Below are 19,172 nucleotides of genomic sequence, written 5' to 3' on the forward strand. Positions count from 1 at the left end.
GATGGACAAGCTTCCAAGTTCCTAGAGAATAAATGTGGTTAGCATCACAGAATGATGGAGGCTAAAAGAAAGCTTATCAGGTCATTTAGTCCAATCCATCACTTAGAGCAGGGCCATCCCCAAACTTAAATCTGGTTCACTCATGATGGTCACATTGAAATCTCCAAGCGCTGAGATTCAAAAACTTCCCTGGGCAACATGTTTAACCATTTTCTTTGTGCTTCATTTTCCAGCCATGGGAGGATTCTTCACTACAGTTTGGGACCTTGTCCTTGGCATTTGCTATAATGTTGTTTCATCTGTGAGAAGAACTTGGCTCGATATTTCTTACAACCCTTCCATCTCCTTTTTAGGCACATTATAGCTATAACCATAACAGCAAGCGTTTGAAACAAAGAGTAAAACTTCCAAACAGGTAATTTCAAAAACATACCAGAAAACATACTCTGGGAAACAGAATCACATGGAGACATTAAGTAGCTCTTGTTACAGACACAGTACACAATACAGAGCACCAAGTTAATTCAAACTCAATACTCCTAATAATTGATTATTTTTAAGAATGAACAAACCTGGGCCACTTTGACAGAGTTTTGAGTAGAGCCACCAGCATGATATTCTACTTTGAACTTTTTCACAAGTTCTTCAAATCTGTTAAAAAAAAAGAAAAAGAATATTATGAGATGATATCTGAAAATGATAAATTCAGATACGTTATCTGTTACAGAATTCAAACTGAGGGCATCTATGTAGGATTTGTCCAAACTACAAAGAAGCATGTGACACTGAATTGAATGCTTCACCTTAAAATTCTAACCAGAGTAAATAACTGAAACACATTACTTGAAACACAAAAATGATTGCAATGAACTTTCAAGATTGACAAAATATATGTTTGGTACACGAATGTTTTATAAAAGAAAACATTCAGATATTCATCCTGCCTCATCAACCTAGAAGGTTAGTTAAGAAAAACTGGGATATGATCTACGTTTTCACATGAAATATTGCATTTTGACAACTGAAGGACTTTTGTGAACTGATCTATTACTATGCTTAACGAAAATAATCTCACGACAACCTTTCGAATCTTCAAGCCATGCTGCTATGACAGCACAGTATTCTCTCGTATCATCCTGTAGTACATTTTTAGTTTTGAATATTATAATAAAATATATCAACTTTCTAGGAAAATATCTACCCTTGTACTTCAGAGCAACTTCAGGATTAAGACCACCCAAACAAAATTACATCAGAGACTCCTCCTTGCCAAGGGATACATTTGCATCACAGATCACCATCCACAGAACTAATCTTTTCACTGGTCACAGGCTACAGAAAAGCAAAGTTAAGCAAAACAAGAAAGGAAACGGCAAGGAGAAGAGTTGTGGAGACTGCAGGGAGAGAGATTCAGTACAAATATCTCATCCTTTAAGCACACTTGAAAATGAGTAGATTAAATAGCAAGATTAACAACCTCAGAAGACATCAGACTTGGGAGGAAGTACTCCAGGCAAGCTAAAAGCTTTAATGTAAAAATTTGCATATTTGAGGTTCAAAATGACCTTGAGGACAACCTTAATTAATAGCATGTTTGTCCTTAAGGTCTACTAACATTAGATGTTTACCTTTAAAAATGAAGCTTGTCCCCTCAGAAGAGCTACTATATCCCAGCATATTTTACTGTATTTAATTCTACCTTCTGTTTAAACATTGACATTTTATCTCAGACACAACAAAAAATGAACACTACCTGTCAAGCCTAGTTCTCCTCCCCACAGCCCACATCTCCTTATAGCATCTGAACAATGGCTTTTGGGACAGATTTGTTAAATAATGACTTGTTTATTTAGAAGGCTTTGGTTTTCAATCTCATGTTACTCATAAGATCGTTATTATTTCTACAGTAACTTCCATTTAGAATATTTGAATAATGAGCTACTCACCCTACCAAACTACCAATGGGCAGCAATTAGAAAGAACCAAGATCTAAATTACTATATATGCTTTTCACAGTTATCCACACTACTAATTATCCATCAATTCTATGTCAAGGAATCAAAACCTCAAATGATAGCAAATGGTTGCAGAAAAAATAATAAAAACAACAAATCTCATAACAATTGCTTCTCAAGCAGACAGACATATAAACCGTCATGAACCAAGTCAGTACCATGGCAGTATTTTTCCTTCAATTTAATTGACCTTTTCAACCAATTTGAGTGTTTGCTGCCTATATCACACAGCTATTTCTGCTTTTTTCAACAAGCATTCCAATTAGTATTTTAATTCCTTTACCTAAAGGCACCTAATGTTTCAGTGACTTTATTACTTAGTAGCATGTTAAACATTAATATAATACTGTAATGGATGACATACAATAGAAGCTCTAAATTTAAATGACAATGTGTTTAAATAATTCATTTTGTAGTTTGAAGGAGTATCTATAGAATAAAATAGGTGGCATTTAATTTTGGAAAAAAATGATGGAAAGAAGTAGCTTTCAAATGTGTCAAGATTTCAATGTTATATAAGAAACAAACTCAATAAATTATTTTGTGATTTTTTATTTAACAGAACATGACAAGCAAACAAGGACCACTTTCTTTCACTATTTCAGACTCAACATTAAAAGGCGTAACTCCTTTTTCTTTGAATTCATGTAGTAACTCTATGCCTTTCAGTGGCCATGATGTAAAATAGAACAAGACTTAATAAAAAGGCAAGGAAGGTACTGTTACACTACTTTCCATTGCCCTTAAAAAGGAAAATATAAATTGTGTTGTTTTAATCCACAAGAGGTTGATAAACTTTTATCAAATATGATCCCAAAATTAAGACTGCCAATAGCCTTTTATCTTAAGGAAATGAAAAACCACAAATTTTTCAAGATGTCAGTAAATGGCACAGAAAGCATGTGAAAATTGACTTTTTCATTGTCTGCTATATGTCTGATCCACAAAGAGAAGACTTTGGCATTTCAACATGCCTCAGAAACATGTTATTTGTTTTTATAAAGTTCTCGAGGAAGGAAGTTCAACTGTAGAAGCTTCTCCAAGGCCCATGAATACTTAATGGAGCTTGTGTGAGTCCTTCAGGAGTAAGGCATTACCATACTTCAGATAATCCAATAAAATTATTACCTCATGAGCAAAACTGAATAATATTTTTGTTCATTGTCCTACACTTGTTGGCCTTTGAGTATTTCTTAAAGCTCTGCTGTATCTGTGACCTTTCCCTCGACCTAGCAATATACCATTACCTTATGTAACAGAATAATAAATCCCACCATCAGCACCATAGAGACAGGGCCCTATTTTTGGCTCCATTAATGCATTGACCACATTGCAGCCTATTTTAACAAAAAACAAGTTTGCATTTGCAACAGTACATGTTTTCAGTTACGATACTCTTGATCAACTCTACCATTGCCAAGGAGGCTACGTTAAGGCTTCACTCAATTATACCAGAGGCAATAGCACTTGTCAGTTGCTTTTTTTTTTTTCCTCCTCTCTGTTTAAAAAACAATTGGCTCCTAATTCTGTTTGATACTGAAAGGCAAGACTTTTCAGTAACCTCACTTTTGAGAGAGCTCATGTCTATGAAAAAATAAGTGTAAGAAGGTAACAGAAGCAGCTATTTTATACAAGAAAAAAAAAGTTACACCTCTTTATGCTAAAGGAGGTGGAAGCATTTTTCTAGGAGGCACAGACTCCTGCAACAGATGCCATATCACATCGGTCAAAGCAATGAGCTCTAAGGATGCCCCCCAGCCAGTCCTCCCAGTTTCTCACCTCCATCACTGCTGACACATTCACAGTCATGTCGGTCATTCACCCACTGTGAGCATCAGTACCTCTTTGGTTCTTCCTACTAAACTCATTATCCTTTCTCATAGAGCCTCTTAAAATGCCCTATTTCCTATAAAAAAAACCTCACCTCAGTACCTGTAGTACCTCAAACTCACCACTACTCTCAGACAACAAAGACCTGGGTAGTGGCTATCTCTCAGCAACTCAGCTCTCTGCTGCTCTCCCCCTTCCCAACCCTTCCAAGTCGGAGCTGCTTCTCTTCATTTCCACGGCCCTGTAGAGCATCACAGCATCAAACACACCATCCTTCATTCAGGATGTTCAGATTTACAGCACCCTTGGGGCACAAATCAGCCAATAAAAACACCTTTTCTCCGGCTATCCCATGATACCACCGAATGTCCAGTTACTAGCATTTTCTATGAAAATTAGTAAATCTATTCTAAATCTTTCCTTAGACCATCTTTCACCAAAATGTCTACAGAAATCATCAGGAAGGTTGTGTAATTTCCTGAGGGCACTCTCCAGCCTAACGGCAGCAATCCTCTCCCAGATCAATACTCATCTCTTCTAGCTTGCTTCACACAGAGTCCAAGGTTTTTTTGGAGCTGGGCCTCTAAACTTGTTCTGTGTCACACGGCAAGAAATAGCCATGTTGGGCACACCATTACTGAATTGGTAATAAAAATAAGCACATGAAACATTCCCTACATCTGAATGCAGACTACAGAAGGAAATGGATTAACGACAAGGTAAATTAAAGCAATGAAAGTAATGCCATTAAGTTCCTGGACACCAATTATACTGGACTACAAAGGAATGCTTTCTGAAGACTAAAATGGTAATAGAATTACTGAATTTAACTGTCAGAGCTTTGGGAGAAAACTGCTTCTGATATATATGTCAGGAGCTAGTTACCTGCAAGAAGTATAGAAACACAACCTCGTGTTTTTCACTAGGGTATGCTGCCCTGGATATCTTTTGATATATCTGCTTATTACCTAAAAAGTGCTCAGTGGCATTCATCAGCAGGAAGATACAGTTTGTGGAAAAAAAGAAGAAAAAAATTCAGCTGCCAAAGCCAGCTAGATAAGAAGAAATAAAAATAATTCTTGCCCATTTTGCTTCTGTATGCCAGATAACCTGATCATAAGAAAAAAAAATTGCTTATTTTGAATAATGATAGTCCAATACCTCCAGTACGTTGTACATTTTTGTTTGGTATTATAAAAATATTGAAAAATGTTAAGATGAAAATCTCTTAAGTAATCAAGTAAAGGCTGCAAGTTGCATGTAAGTGGAGGTAAGTTGGAGCCACGGAGGCAAGCTTTGTTAGTAGCCCTAGAGAGGAAGGTAGACTAGCATTTGTTATGCTCTCAAGCTATTGGGTGGATTTTAATTAGATTTTAATTAAAAACCATAATTAATGGTGAATTCTGACACATTTCCCAGATATTTATTTTTAGTTGCAAGAAGGTCGTATTAAAATATGGCTGCAACTCAAGTGTTCAGCTGTGAGGAGAACCAGACTAATACACCAACAATTAGATGCTTGATCCTTTTAATTGCTTTTTTTAATCTACTTATATCTTCACATTAAGTAATCTGTGACAGAATGTCTATGAAATCACTTCATAAATTAAAGATGAATTATATCATGTTATACAATCTGCTTTTAGAATACCAAAAAAAAAAAAATAAAAAGAAGCAAACCAGTAGAACTACATCAGAAGTTCCAAATATCATTGCCATTTTTTAAGAAAGCCTTCAAGTAATAAATCAACTGAAACCTAAACAACACCAAACCTGCAACCTGACTGCCTTGAAAGGCATGCTGAGGCAGTTTGCATACATCTGGACAAGCCTGTCGTCTGTCACCTTCCACACTGCCTTGCCTGGGCCAAGGCCTGCATTAGCCCACCACAGGCAGCCCCCACTCTCAGGCTGATGGGGCAGACCGGGGGAAAAGCAGCCTGCCCCCCACTGAAGCCCTCATCACTAGATCCTAAGTGAAACTTCATTGTGATTTAAGGAAGAGGTATTCGTTTTGAAAACAGAACTTTGGGGCAAATGCTGCGGGTAAAAAGAAAAGTAATTCGTACTTGAAAGATCGTACCTAATTTCTCTAAGTCGTACAACACAATGTTCAAAGTTTGAATCCTATAAAAACAATTTTATATATGACTTACTTCATCCCTAGTCTTTTACATAAAGCCAGTTAAGATTGAGATGCAGATATAATTGGTTGTTCTGGCTTAAAATTGGTCCTGAAAGAGCCAAAGTATTGCCTTTGAGAAATGAGGTACAATCACAGAGGTACATGAGAAAACTTTGTAACAGCTGCTTGGCAATGACTGACTTTACCCAGAGCTAGTTCTTCTACTTATTAGCTTGGCACAGAATTAAAGAGTTCAGGAATGGGTAGGGGAATAGAGGGGAAGAATAAAACATGCTAAAAAGGAAGTATTGGAGACAGGTTAGCAACATGGACATATAACACAACGGAAAGCTAAATGTGTTAGAACGGCTACAATCAAATGTAGCAGATTGTCATATTTTTTTCTTCTATTTACAAAAGCTCAGAAAACAGTGACTCTTCATAGAAGTATTTACTATTGCAAACTAGAATTTCACATGAAGTATTTTCCTAATCACCTCATCCAAACAAACAGCAAATGAAAAAAGCCAGTAATTCCAACCAGGTTAGGATTATGAGTACCAAATGTTAATATATGAAAGAAGAAAAAAATGCATAGGCAAATTGCAGGATTCATAGCTTTGAAATATTTTACCACAAATGTTAGCGAGGTTGAAAAAAATGCACTTAAATGTCAGTTTGATAAAAGCCAAAAGAACATTTTCCACATGTGTTTGCATTTAGGCATATTGAAACAAGATGGAAAAAGTAACAGTCATTCAAACGTAAGGTTAAAACATCAGCTCTTAAGGATCGTGATTTAAGGACATTTCTCAAAGTAATTTTTTTTTTTTTCTTCTGTTTCTCAGCAAAAACTCAGGCAAATTTATGCAAGTGTTCGTGAAAAGCTCCTCTTATTCCAGATTATCTGGATATCTTCCCCCTCTACAATATCTGAAAAAATGTAGATGACTGCAGTCACAACCATCAGCCAACACAAGGCAAGCTGATATTTTGAAGCACTGTAGCAAAACAGAAAGAATAACCATAACTCTACATTATTAAAAGATTGAATTTCTAACCATTGGTGAATGCCACAAATACATTTACACAGAACACATTCACAAACCTTAAAACACGCCTATTATGTACAATTACTATAAGAGGTCAAGGAGTATTGACAAAACTTGCTCCCCATTAAACCTCTAATCAAAGCACTTAAAGGAAAGCTTCAACCTGAAGACAGCTAATCAGAAATACTATCAGAGAATTTCCATCAATTCAATAATGGAGTAGAAGATAATACTTTGCCTCTGTACTGTCTTCTTGAAATATCTCCTAAGTGATTGGCTAAGATCAAAAAAATCTTGCCAATTCACCCACAGATTCACACTGTAGTACTGTGACAATGACTATAGCCAGAAATAGCTCATTGCCCTTATATCTGAGTAGTGAGGATGAGAAGACATCGCAGGCTAGGGAAAGCATCTACCTCCTTCATCCTTGGAAGCACTAAGTTATGTTCTGAGCGTTAAGGAACAAGTTCAATTCTTTTGTTATTTTTTTGGTTCTATTAAATAAGTATTTCTGCTTGGCCCGGATGTTCTCTATATATTTTTGAGAGATACTTAATGCTTGGAATATTTTTTGGGGGGTCACTTTCTCATTGCTTCCTAGAAGTTGTAAGAGAATACATGCCCTCTGAGACCTACTCGTAAGTGCCTTGCGCCCTAATTTTTCTACAAACCAATGGAAGGGCAAGTCATTTATTGAAAGTACTATACCTTAATTCTTTTAATATCAATAACTTCACACATCCCACAGTAAATATCCTGGAAGATGATTAAAAATGTTTTTTTAAAATAAGACTACATTTACAAAATTAAAAGCAAATTAAAGAACATAATCCTAATTATGCAATAATCACAAGAGACTGCAGTAGATACTTTCCATTTGGCTCTGTAGAGACCAGGTGTTAACTGTCAATAAATCTTTAGTGAATGCTAATTGAAAAACTGTTTCACAAGCATCAACTTACTCCAGCTCACATCAAAGTGAAAATTTGTTTAACTTAAAAGAATATTTGCCATGAATATTTTAATATTAAAAGCATTCAGTCATCAAACAAGAGATCTTAAACCTTATCTTTGCTACAATTTAGATTATCTAAAGCTGCAGTGCAAATCATACTAAGCTGCCTATAGAGAGCCGACAAAAAAAGAAACGTGTTCACACACTTAGCAGAAAAATATTTTACTGCAGCACTGCAGCAACTTTGTAATTTGTACTTTTATCTATAAATACATCAAAATGGAAAGAAAGTTAACCAAGTTGCAGGGTATGATTCTAACTCTGAGTCAATAAAATATCAAAGATTCACAGACAGCACTTTTCAGAAAGTAATTGCTTCCATACATCCATCAGATTAAGTATTTATCTGAGTAACATTGTCTTTCTACTAACACAAAGTTCAAAACAATAGTGAAAGTTGCTAACCACAATCTAAATCAATTTTATGCTTACAACATAAATGGTTCACGTCAATTAAGCTACAGTGCTAAAATATCTTTTTTCTTCACTCCAAGCGCTATTTTAAATTACTTTCAATTAGTTACTCAATCAGTATATTTAAATCACCAAAACATTAAAAATGCATCAGAATATTTCAGTGGTTCAAGAGAAAAGTATAGGTTCACTATAAGCTATTAGCACGCAGCGAACTATAGTAATTATCCTCAGGAACAAGTGAGAAGATATGTGCAGAAAACTCTACTTCCAACACAAGCAACAGTAAATTCCAAGTAAGACTTCTATTTCAATTCTCTTCGACCTTCCTGTTTCTCAGTGCAGCTCTGCCTAGAATACTACTTAAGACAGTCACCAACTGACCGTGAGAAATAACATGAATTTCTCTAATGCAAAACCACAGGCAATGCTTATTATCGCAAGTACATACACTCCCAAACACATTTCCTTTTTGTAAGCTTTTGATAAGCAAATAATCACATGTCCAAACCTTTATTTTCATTAGAAGGCACTAGAGAAGGAATCAACTGTTTATTGACAACATCTTACACACTCAGCACCAGCGGAGATTTAGAAAGGAACTAAACGATTGGAGTAACAGTAAGGAGTGAAGTGGGAATATGTTTGCTTTCACTTTCAGAGAATACAAAAACCTCCTGGCTCTCCTATAAGCAAAAAGAACTTACGCTGGTGGAATGACATCTGACAACTGGACATGTAGAACAGACTGCTACCCAGGAACACATATAAATTGCCTGCTGTGGAGGCAATTAAAGGAGCATCAGTGTGTGCACTCAAAGCAGCTATAAGCAAACAAGACCAAAGTCTGGAGGCAGTCTAGCCACAGCAGCCTGGAGTTCAGAAGGGGTAACTCTTTCTACTAAAACACCGGGTGCAATTTCCCCACGCTGAGTTCCACGCTGTGATACTTCTGCCAGCTTACTTAAAGGTATCTCAAGTGTTCCTACCACAACATTGTTGCCTACCATGTATACACATTTCTGAAATGCAAAATATTTATCTTGACTAACCCACTCCATGGCTCGTGGGTCATTTAGTATCAACTTCAATAATATGAAAATAATTAAACTTAATTGGTTAAACATTTTGTACAGTGATCACAGCAACATGATAAAGATGAGTTAAAACCAGTGTGGGCTGAAAGCTCAAGAGGTACTAATAATGCAACAACATCTCTCTGAAAAAGATAAAAAGGTTATCTAATCTCAATAATTGATACAGTTGGTAATTGAAAACATAAAACTCAAACAGCTAAATTATCAATGAAGGGAAGAAATTATTCTAATCATTGCCAACAAAACAAAGTTCTCTTCATACACTAAAAAAAGATGTGTAAACAAAAGAAGGTAAACACGCTGACTGTAAGTAGCAATAGAGGTGCCAAAAGTAGTAAGATAACACGATGCTGTAGCTGTTCATAATATTATCTCTTTTATGCCATTTGGTTTCCTTGGTTTATATCTTTATGTAGCCTTCTTTCAAATGAATCACCTGCACTATTGAATTCTGCCATTTCAAGAGGGGAGAAAAAAATGAATCAACTGAATGAATAACTTGGATCAGATGCCCTTAACTACATTAAGCTTTCTAGCGGAATGGTGGTATTTTCACCTATGAAACAAAACCTGTGTTGTATCAACACAAGATCTTCATATTTGGAGAGAATAGGTCATCATCAAGGGAGAGACTATCAAATGTGCAAAGGAAAAAATCCATATTACATATTCATCAGCAGAAAGCTAAACAAAAAGACAGGATAATGTTTAGAAATACATTGAATACATTAGAACTACATTGAATATTGATTTTGAGGTTCTCTCAAGTACACAAACCCTATATAAGGTTTTATATAGTTAGAATCAAATTGATAATATGTTCAGATTTCAGGAAATAGGGTTTTGAATTAAAAAGCAAGCAGGTAATTCCTCTCCCTCTGTAAAAAGTGACCATCTTCAATTAACCTTTTTTCTCAAAAATGGTTTACTCTTACACCATTACTAGGCTCTTTATCAGTATTCCACTATTTGTGATTTTTTATATACTTCAAAATAAAATAATAATCATAATAACTGCGTGCTTATTCTTACAGGGAGGTGATAAGTCTCCATTTCAACATATTTTCCAGTTGAAGCCTTAGTTACTTGACAGAATATCTCCTGCAGAGATTAGCCTATTATTATTTGCTACAGACCCGCTCAGAAAGCAAGAAGCCCATTTTCTCCAGATGACTCATTAACAAGCACGACAGAATGAAGTGTTCCAGCCTGAAATGCCAACCGCTAAAAATAACTCATCCTACAGCCTATGACAATTCAGCCCAGCTCTTCACTCCATAGGCACAATCTCAGAGGGTCACCTTTTGGAGAAGAATTAGCATATGCAATGAACAGGGAAGAAAAAAAAAAAAGATAAAAAAATCACAAGTTACAAAAAAGCTGCAGGGGAATAGTACTACATAAAACATTTCAAAAGCAATGTTCCAAGCAGCACTGAAAGACTAACTCCATGGCAGAATAATAATTCAAGGCCTGAAAGAAACAACCCAAACATTTGACCCAAACACAACACAAAGTCTCCCTCTGATTAACCGCTCATTTTAACCTCCCCCGTCTGTGTGTACTCTGCCACTACGAACAGCACAAAGCATATTTAGTGATACCCTGCATTATAGTCTCCACGTTGTTATTAAGAAGCTTGTGTTCAGCTGTTAAGTTTCACAGAACCACACCAGCTCTCGTGGAACAACATTCCTAAAAAGGAGCAGTTCAAAATAATTGTGTATAAAAGACTATATCTTCCCTCCCAAGAGGGATGGAATAAAAGGAAAAGAAATTTTTCTTACCTTCAACCCTGCAAAAATGTATTACTTCATGTTTATGAAGTACCAAAATATACGGAGATGGAAAAGCGGGAACCCAGACGAAACAAAGCACTGAGGTTTTGTATCTATGTCTGGAAAGTTACTGGAACGAAGCACCAGTGCATAAGCACCTGGCACTTAATGATCACTTAGCAGCCATTAATCTGATATCAATATTTTCTTCACAGATCAGTAGGCATTTCCTACTTCAATAAGATCACTGACCTAGCATACAACACAGGTAATGTAAACTCATCTTGACTTAAAAAGTATTTCTGGCATTTTCTCATGTGCCATTCACACAAGTAAATTAGGGAAATACGAAATCCAACTACATGCTTTTAAGCTGTGACACTACTAACCAACATTATAATTTCATATGTAATCAAATTAAATCTTAATCTCTCAGAAGATTACAAGTACCCAGCTGTTCAAGAAACCTGACAACTATAACGAAGCACCAAAGCCATCAAAACCATCTCTTCTGAATGAGGTCTGCCACTGTAGATCAGTCACTTAGATCAAGGAAAACACATTTCTCTTATAATCAAGAGCAGTTAGCAATTAGTAAAACATTCTCAAAGATTAACTGAGTGAACATTGTACTAATTCAGTTGAAGATCATTTGGTCATCCCTTAGAATTGAATCATGTAGGCTATCAATTCTTAGCCCGTAACAAGCATACCAAATCATCATTTCTCTGCTTCAAGACAGAGGAAAAGCTGCTGATTGATTACAAAGATTGCAAATACCTGCAATAACCAGGAAGATGTAGAAGTCGTGGCCAATTTAACTGCACACTCATTGGATTGTAAAAACAGCAGCAGTATAGAAAGACCATGCCAAAAATCCTTCCATCACAGAAGTGAAAAAAGGGGACTGCAAACAAGGCTGTTCATCCTGACATTTCAGGTAGGAATGACCAACCAGTTCTAGTGAGAAGATTAAAGTTTCAGCTTTATACTTCAAATATGAGTAGTTCTTTTCTGTTTCTTCTGCTGGTATCATACACCAAATAGGAGAAATAGAAATATATTCAATCAAAAAACAAACTGAACAGAAGCAATTTGAAAAAAAAAAAAAAGTGCAGATGGGTACTTTTTCTTGTTTTGTTTTTTTCTTTTTGTATGCCATGTAATTCTTTGACTAAGATTACAAAATTTCTACTAAGATACATTAAGACCAAGAATTAAATGCTATTTCATATTTTCTAATTCAATCCCTGCAAGACTAATTCAATTCCTAAAAATCTACATTCTAAGTCGGCATATTGTAAGAGTCACCATGAAATGATAAATTTAATAATAGAGGTTTCAATTTTAATAAATAGTTTGATATCACAATGAACTCTTTAATTTATTTGCTTTAACAGAGCCTTTTCCTAGTGGGTAGGAACAAAGCAGCTTTGAATTACAAACCATGTCCTGCAGTCAGTAAAACTCATGAGGTATTAATTTACAGTTTCATATGTGATCAGTTAAACGGTATGTGAAATCTTAAACATCTTTTAAAAAAAAATACCAAAACACCACAAATAGCTCAATAAGATATTTTTTCAACAGTGCTTTAACAAAAACCATACAAGATTAACTTCTATTGTCAAAACAGAGCCAAATGCATGTTGTGTTTAAAGCCTGCACTCCAGTATCCAAACAGCGCTGAGATGCTATCCTTCAACATTATCTAGAGGAACTGATTCAGAGGTAACAAATACGGTCTCCAAAACAACTTTACTCTGATTTTTAACTCATACAAGAATAATAATTTAAAAAACATGAAGTACATTCAAGACAAGCATTAGGAAAATACGTGCATGTCCATGTACGTATAAAAAAGTATATGCAACAAATATATAGGTTTTCTGCTACAGCATATAAGTCTGTATCTCTAACTTTATTTAATAACAGATGGCAGTTGAAATCCAGTGGAAATGGACTCGTCTAGAATCAGAGCACTGATAGCTTACATTCCTATAATCCTGGGTTAATAGCAACTATGTTGTGGCTTTATGCCACATTCAAAAGGCACAACTAGATTTGCAGAAGTTTTTTTCCGGAGGAGACAATTTAGCAGTAATCTGTAATTGTGGTCCATTGTGTATACTGAGAACATCTGGCATATCTATATTTCTCTTAGCACTTACATTGATAAAATGCTTTTATTTCTAAAAAGCAACTTTATATAACTAAAATTAACTTTGCTTAACTATTGAAGACTGACCATTTTACAAAATATTTTCTTTGTTGATTTTTCTTGTTCGTTTCTCATTCATTATCAAGGTGGATTTAAGCTTTAAATACAAGTCCATTACTAAGTCCCTCTATGTGAACGTAAAACATGTGAGAACATAAGGAAACTTCTCTAGTAGTAATCATAACTTTAAGTAGCTAAACTCTTCCAACATTTGGAAATACATGTTCTGAAAGTAAAGGATGTAAAAGCCATTTGTCCTGGAAGTAATTTAAAACTCCACGACAGTTTTCACCAAAGGTTTGTTTAGTTTTGTTTCAGTTTTCTTTTTTTTGGCTTATTTTACTTCCATATAGAGCTAAGGAAGTATGCTTCTTAATACATAAGCACAAATGCTAGGAAATGAGCATAGATCATGACTTAACTATTGTATTAGTACCACAAAACCACTGAAAATGACTTATGTGCTTCTTTTCAATGACTTGCAATGAGAGCTACTGGAACGCTCTACAGAATATTCTCATGCACCATGGCACATGAAAATTAACTTCCATTGCAGTATATTTCTGTTTCCCATATTTGTGACTGTGGATTTATCACTCTAACATGGAAACAGTCAAACATTAAAACAAGACAACTGAAGTTTAAATTATAACACAATGCAAACTGAGTGTGTTCCAAAAAATAACGTTTATAAAACTGTATTCGTGACGCATAAAAGCACTTTGCTAAAATCAGTCTGAAATTCAAAGTCAAACACACTAAAGCTATGAAAAGCTGGCTCATCCTCATGTACACTACTTTTTGAATTTCATCTCCCCTTTAAAGCTCTTGGTCCTATACCTTCTATAGAAACCACTTATGAAGATAGAACTGTGCCACAAAATACTGCTGAAAAAGTTGATGGTTTCTATAGTGAAGCAATTGTGTTCAAGTATAAACAAATGTATTTTCATAAAATCCCACCAAGATTGAAGGCTATAATTATCTTCTTTCTGCAGGAGCAAAGGTAAGAATAGCGTACTCAAGAATTCGCAGCGTTCAACTCAATATGCTTAGTATCTGTTTTCCTTAATATTCAGCTTTATCTAATACTTTATTCCCTCTAAATATAACTCCATCCAGCTCCTTACAGTTGTATGTATTCAGTACACAATGAATACAAGTCAAATACTTGGAAAAAGCCATCTGTGAACATTATAAAATTTACATAAAGAAACAGAATACAATTTTCCAGGGGAGTATTCAATCCTTCTGTAAAGGAACTCTGTCATCACTCTCAACTATGTCTCTTCTCATTCATCTGCACATAGTCCATCTGCCCAAGTGTATGATACCCTACAGACAAAATCATGTTTTCATTACACCATCACAATTCTCATATTTTGCTCTGGCTGGTTCTATGTGTATAATCATATTGCCAAAGACCACTGAGATAGGGATAAATTCTAGTTAACTAAACTAGAAATTTAAGACAACGTACTTCAATGGAGTTGACAGTAACTGCATGTATAAATTTTGCTATTTAAATTTAATACAAATCAAGGCATATTACTTCTAATCACTTTCAGAGACAGTGATTAGGTATATCTACACAAGAAAAATTTCCCAGAAGTAACCTCATGTTTAAAAAAAAAAATGTCACTACAATCAGAGTTATTACATAACATTTGATGACATATCTGTCAGTCTAAGATGAAGAAAGGCCAATTATTTCCAAAAAATTAATTACACAATTTCACTTCATGACACATCCTGCAGACAAGAAATTACATACAAGATAATCAAAGTAGTTTTAAAAATCTTTTTTTTTTTTTATCTCTCCAGTTTGATTTCCAATAACGCAATGTGGAAGTCAGACTTGACTGGCAAAGATTGTTAAGCTAAATCAGATGTTCACAAACCAGAAAGTTCTAAAAAGTTGTTGTCTAGCTATCTCCTGAAAAGCTGATGGTATTCCCCTGAACGTACTATTTTCTTTCTGTATGCCTTCTGTTTAGGACAGGAAAGCAACAGCAGTGGCAGACAATCCCTACTCCATCACATACAAGACTTAAGATTTTGGAAGACAATCACGTATGTTTTCAAACTCTTTACTGAAACTATACGGATTTAACAATTTTTCAATATGCATTTTATCAGAAGAAATCCTGAGCATGGACTGACCAAAGCATACACATCAAGAGAAAAATTCTGATCACAATTTATTTATTTTTTAATACCTAAATAAGCAGAATCTTTTATGAATCTAACGATGTGTGCCATCCAGAAGAGCAGACTTCAGTATAGTTTTATGTGTTCCCTTATTCTTATTTTCTGGTAAACAATGCTTTCCAGAATTTTCTTCACAACCTAATTGTTCTCCTGTATTTTCTCCAGGACCAAAGAAACTTAAAATCATATTGTTCAAAAGGATAGCGTGATACCACTTCATTTTTTTACTCAGCATAGTTTCTACCCAGCATCTTAATTTACAATTATTTTAAGTTTTACTACCTAAAGGAATTTACCTGCAAACTTCATCTAATATTATTTTCTGAGTTGTCTCTTTTCATTAACAAATTTCTATTTTTCCAGTTCAAGTCTTTGTTTCTGAAACTCTACTAGTTTTCCATGGCATCTGTATTTTTGAAGAGAACTGCATCCTATAACTCACAAACATAGATGATTCTCCAAGTGGAAGATCTCAGTAAGTGGCAGACTTTACAACGGTAAAGGGAAAACAGAGCCTGCAGACAGCCTCAGTGAAAGATTGAAAGAAAGCCTCTTTCTCTCATGGCTAGTCTCACTGGAATGTATGACAACAGAATTCTGGCCAATAAAGAATTTACCTTCAGAAAATAAAATGTTACTTGCCAAATGGGCAATTATTTCCATCTCATTTCCCAGATGCCTGTCCCTGCCCCTCACACACAAGCACACTCCCCATAACTTCTGGCACGTGTCCATCCTTTGGAAAAAGAGTTCTTCAAAACAGGTGGTCTGCAGAGGCACAAGCACGGTAATCACTGAATTTACACTCATTTTAACAGAGTTGGAGACACAACTGCATCATAAGGATTATCTTATTGGTAGTTCTTTGTATCTACATTACAGTGCTGCTAAAACACAATGTACCATAAAGGATGTGAAGGTATGATCCTTCACAGTGTCTCTTCTAACCACAAAAATGCACTCTTGCTAACCAGATGACTTGATTAAATGTTCAATCAATTTTCATTTTCCATTCATTTCACTTCTCATTACTTATTAATTACTGGTTTAAAGCGAGGATGGGACTGTTTGGTATCCATTAAAAATACACTCTTCTGTGACTAGCCTTTATCTACATTTGGTATTCCCTAATGGCATCTGCAAAACTTTAGACACTGGTTAGAGCAGCAGCAAAGTTAACCTTGTATAAATAGCTACACAGGGGTAACTCATTTGAAGTCTAACCAGAAAGGCACATAGCTGACCATTAGCTTTCAGTTTTCTTACCACCAAGGGTATTGTAACTTTGGCAAATTCAATTTGCAACTAATCAGTTAAATAACATTAGAAGAGCGACAACTGCCCATATTAGATAATGAGGAATAGAATAGAATTTGGATTAATAACCATGAACTACTTAAATGTATTATATTATTATTATATCAGTAATTCCAGCTTTTAACAATAATCTGCTCGCAAAAAACTACTTTCAGTTATACTTCCCCACGGAACAAATGAAATCTTTTACAATACATTACTGATAAGAAAGCATATTTATGTACACTCTCCGGCATTTCAAGTTCCTTTATTTTCCTCCTATTTTAATGTACTTTTTTTTTTTGTTAATACAGTAAATCTGTTGTATTAAACCTGAATCTGATTAATGATGCACTGTATCAAGCTAAGCAGAATTAAATTAGTGTATAATTGATTAGTGTGTAATTGGAGTAGAGCTGCAGATTTACCAACTTTAATTAGGATGACTTATTACAGATAATTTACGTTATCATAATATAGAACAGAAAATAGAAGTATTTGGTTCATCAAAAAGCTTAATATAAGATCAGGTGGGCAACCTCACAGATTAGAGACACGTATAAACTAATGCTTTGCAAAGTTCTTTAAGACAAGTAGATCATAACAAGTTAAGTCCTCAAAGAAAGGCAAATTGCTGATTAACCTTTTACCCTGGATTTCCTAAGCAATTAGACTGTTTATACTGATGTACTATAATAGACCATCTAACAGAGGAAGATAAATCTACAATGCTATACAATTAAACATCAAAATCCTTTTAGACAATATGCAGCATTGCCAGACTTGTAATAGAAACATTATTACTGTTCTCAAAAATGAATAAAATTACCTCTAATATTGAACACAAAGCACATGCATTCACTAAAGCAGCAGAAGGAAATAAGCAGCAGCATCTCGGCTACCAGACTCTGTCCACGTTGCCTTATTACTCCTTTAGATGGTAACTCCAGTCTAGACAGAAGGAATAACTGTGCATTCCCTTGAGTACCCTGCCACAGTAATTACGTTCATTATCTTGCATGCTAACAACAAAGATATAATAATCTACCAGTGAATAATTCATACATTGTCAAATCCTTCTATGATGTTCATTGCTAATGGAACATCTTACAGTGTAAGCTAGAATGTTATTTTTTTAAAGATGTATTTACTACTAAAACAAGTCATTTCTACTTTCTTAACCATGAGCAAATGCAGTTATCACTGCACCATTAAAGATAAATCATTTGAATATATTTTTATATTTTTGATATATTTATATTTTTAATTTATCCTATTTTAATATTCTACATACACTATATATTAAATAGTATAAATTGTATGTATTTATATGAAAACATGATAGGTCATTCATATATAACTATAATAGGTCATTTATATACATTTTCTTATATATTTAAATGCATACCAAGCAGTGGACTTGAAGCAGCCAGTGGGCAGCTACACAGATAACCATAAATCATGATTTTAATAGGGTAGTTCTTAAAAGTTCTGATTAGTTAACAACAAATAGACAAAAAGCTTTAAAAATGGTCACTGGTCCATTTCCTCCCTTGTATCTCTGTTCCTTTTTTGTTTCAATTCACTTACCAAGATTAAAATATTTTTGCATCAGTTTGATCTGACCTAAATAATTGACATCATTATCTTAGAAACATCAAGTGCAAGTAAACCAGTGCATATAGCTGACCTACCTGTCCAGCATAAGCAATAATTTCACTATGTTCCTATTATCTCTACACACAAAACAATCTAAAATTTGCTTTCTGTTTTTACCTGCTTTTAATAGTCTTCTTTCATTAAAGCTTTCATTTAGCTTGGAAAAAGTAAAATGAAAGCATCCTAATCCCATTTCAAAAATCATTCCTTCAGATTTAGAACTGCCAAAACTTGTCTAACAACCCACACATATCACTTCATTCTCTGAATCAATGCACTTAACTTCAATATTTTTTAAATGACAGAATAAAAAGCCTCTTTCATCATTTTTCCCCCCTCTCCTCCAACTCCATACTGGACACTCTTGAATCCTTTCACTGGCTAACAACTTAATGCACATAGGCATATTTTGTACTCACACAAGTCAGCACTAGAGTTGCTCTCTGCGTACATGAA

General features: G+C 34.7%; 1 protein-coding gene across 4 annotated transcripts in view; it reads right to left on the reverse strand.

The window, feature by feature from the left end:
* The window catches only part of ADK (adenosine kinase), a 269,976-nt gene that overhangs the window by 193,362 nt on the left and 57,442 nt on the right, over positions 1-19,172 (reverse strand). For all 4 annotated transcript variants that reach the window (XM_085229904.1, XM_085229903.1, XM_085229901.1 and 1 more), the window contains one exon: positions 573-651. In XM_085229904.1, the coding sequence (XP_085086030.1) occupies positions 573-651 (79 nt within the window). The remainder of the gene's footprint in view (positions 1-572; positions 652-19,172) is intronic.

Source organism: Meleagris gallopavo, chromosome 8 (assembly GCF_905368555.1).
Source record: "Meleagris gallopavo chromosome 8, MGAL_WU_HG_1.1, whole genome shotgun sequence".
NCBI classification, from domain to species: domain Eukaryota; kingdom Metazoa; phylum Chordata; class Aves; order Galliformes; family Phasianidae; genus Meleagris; species Meleagris gallopavo.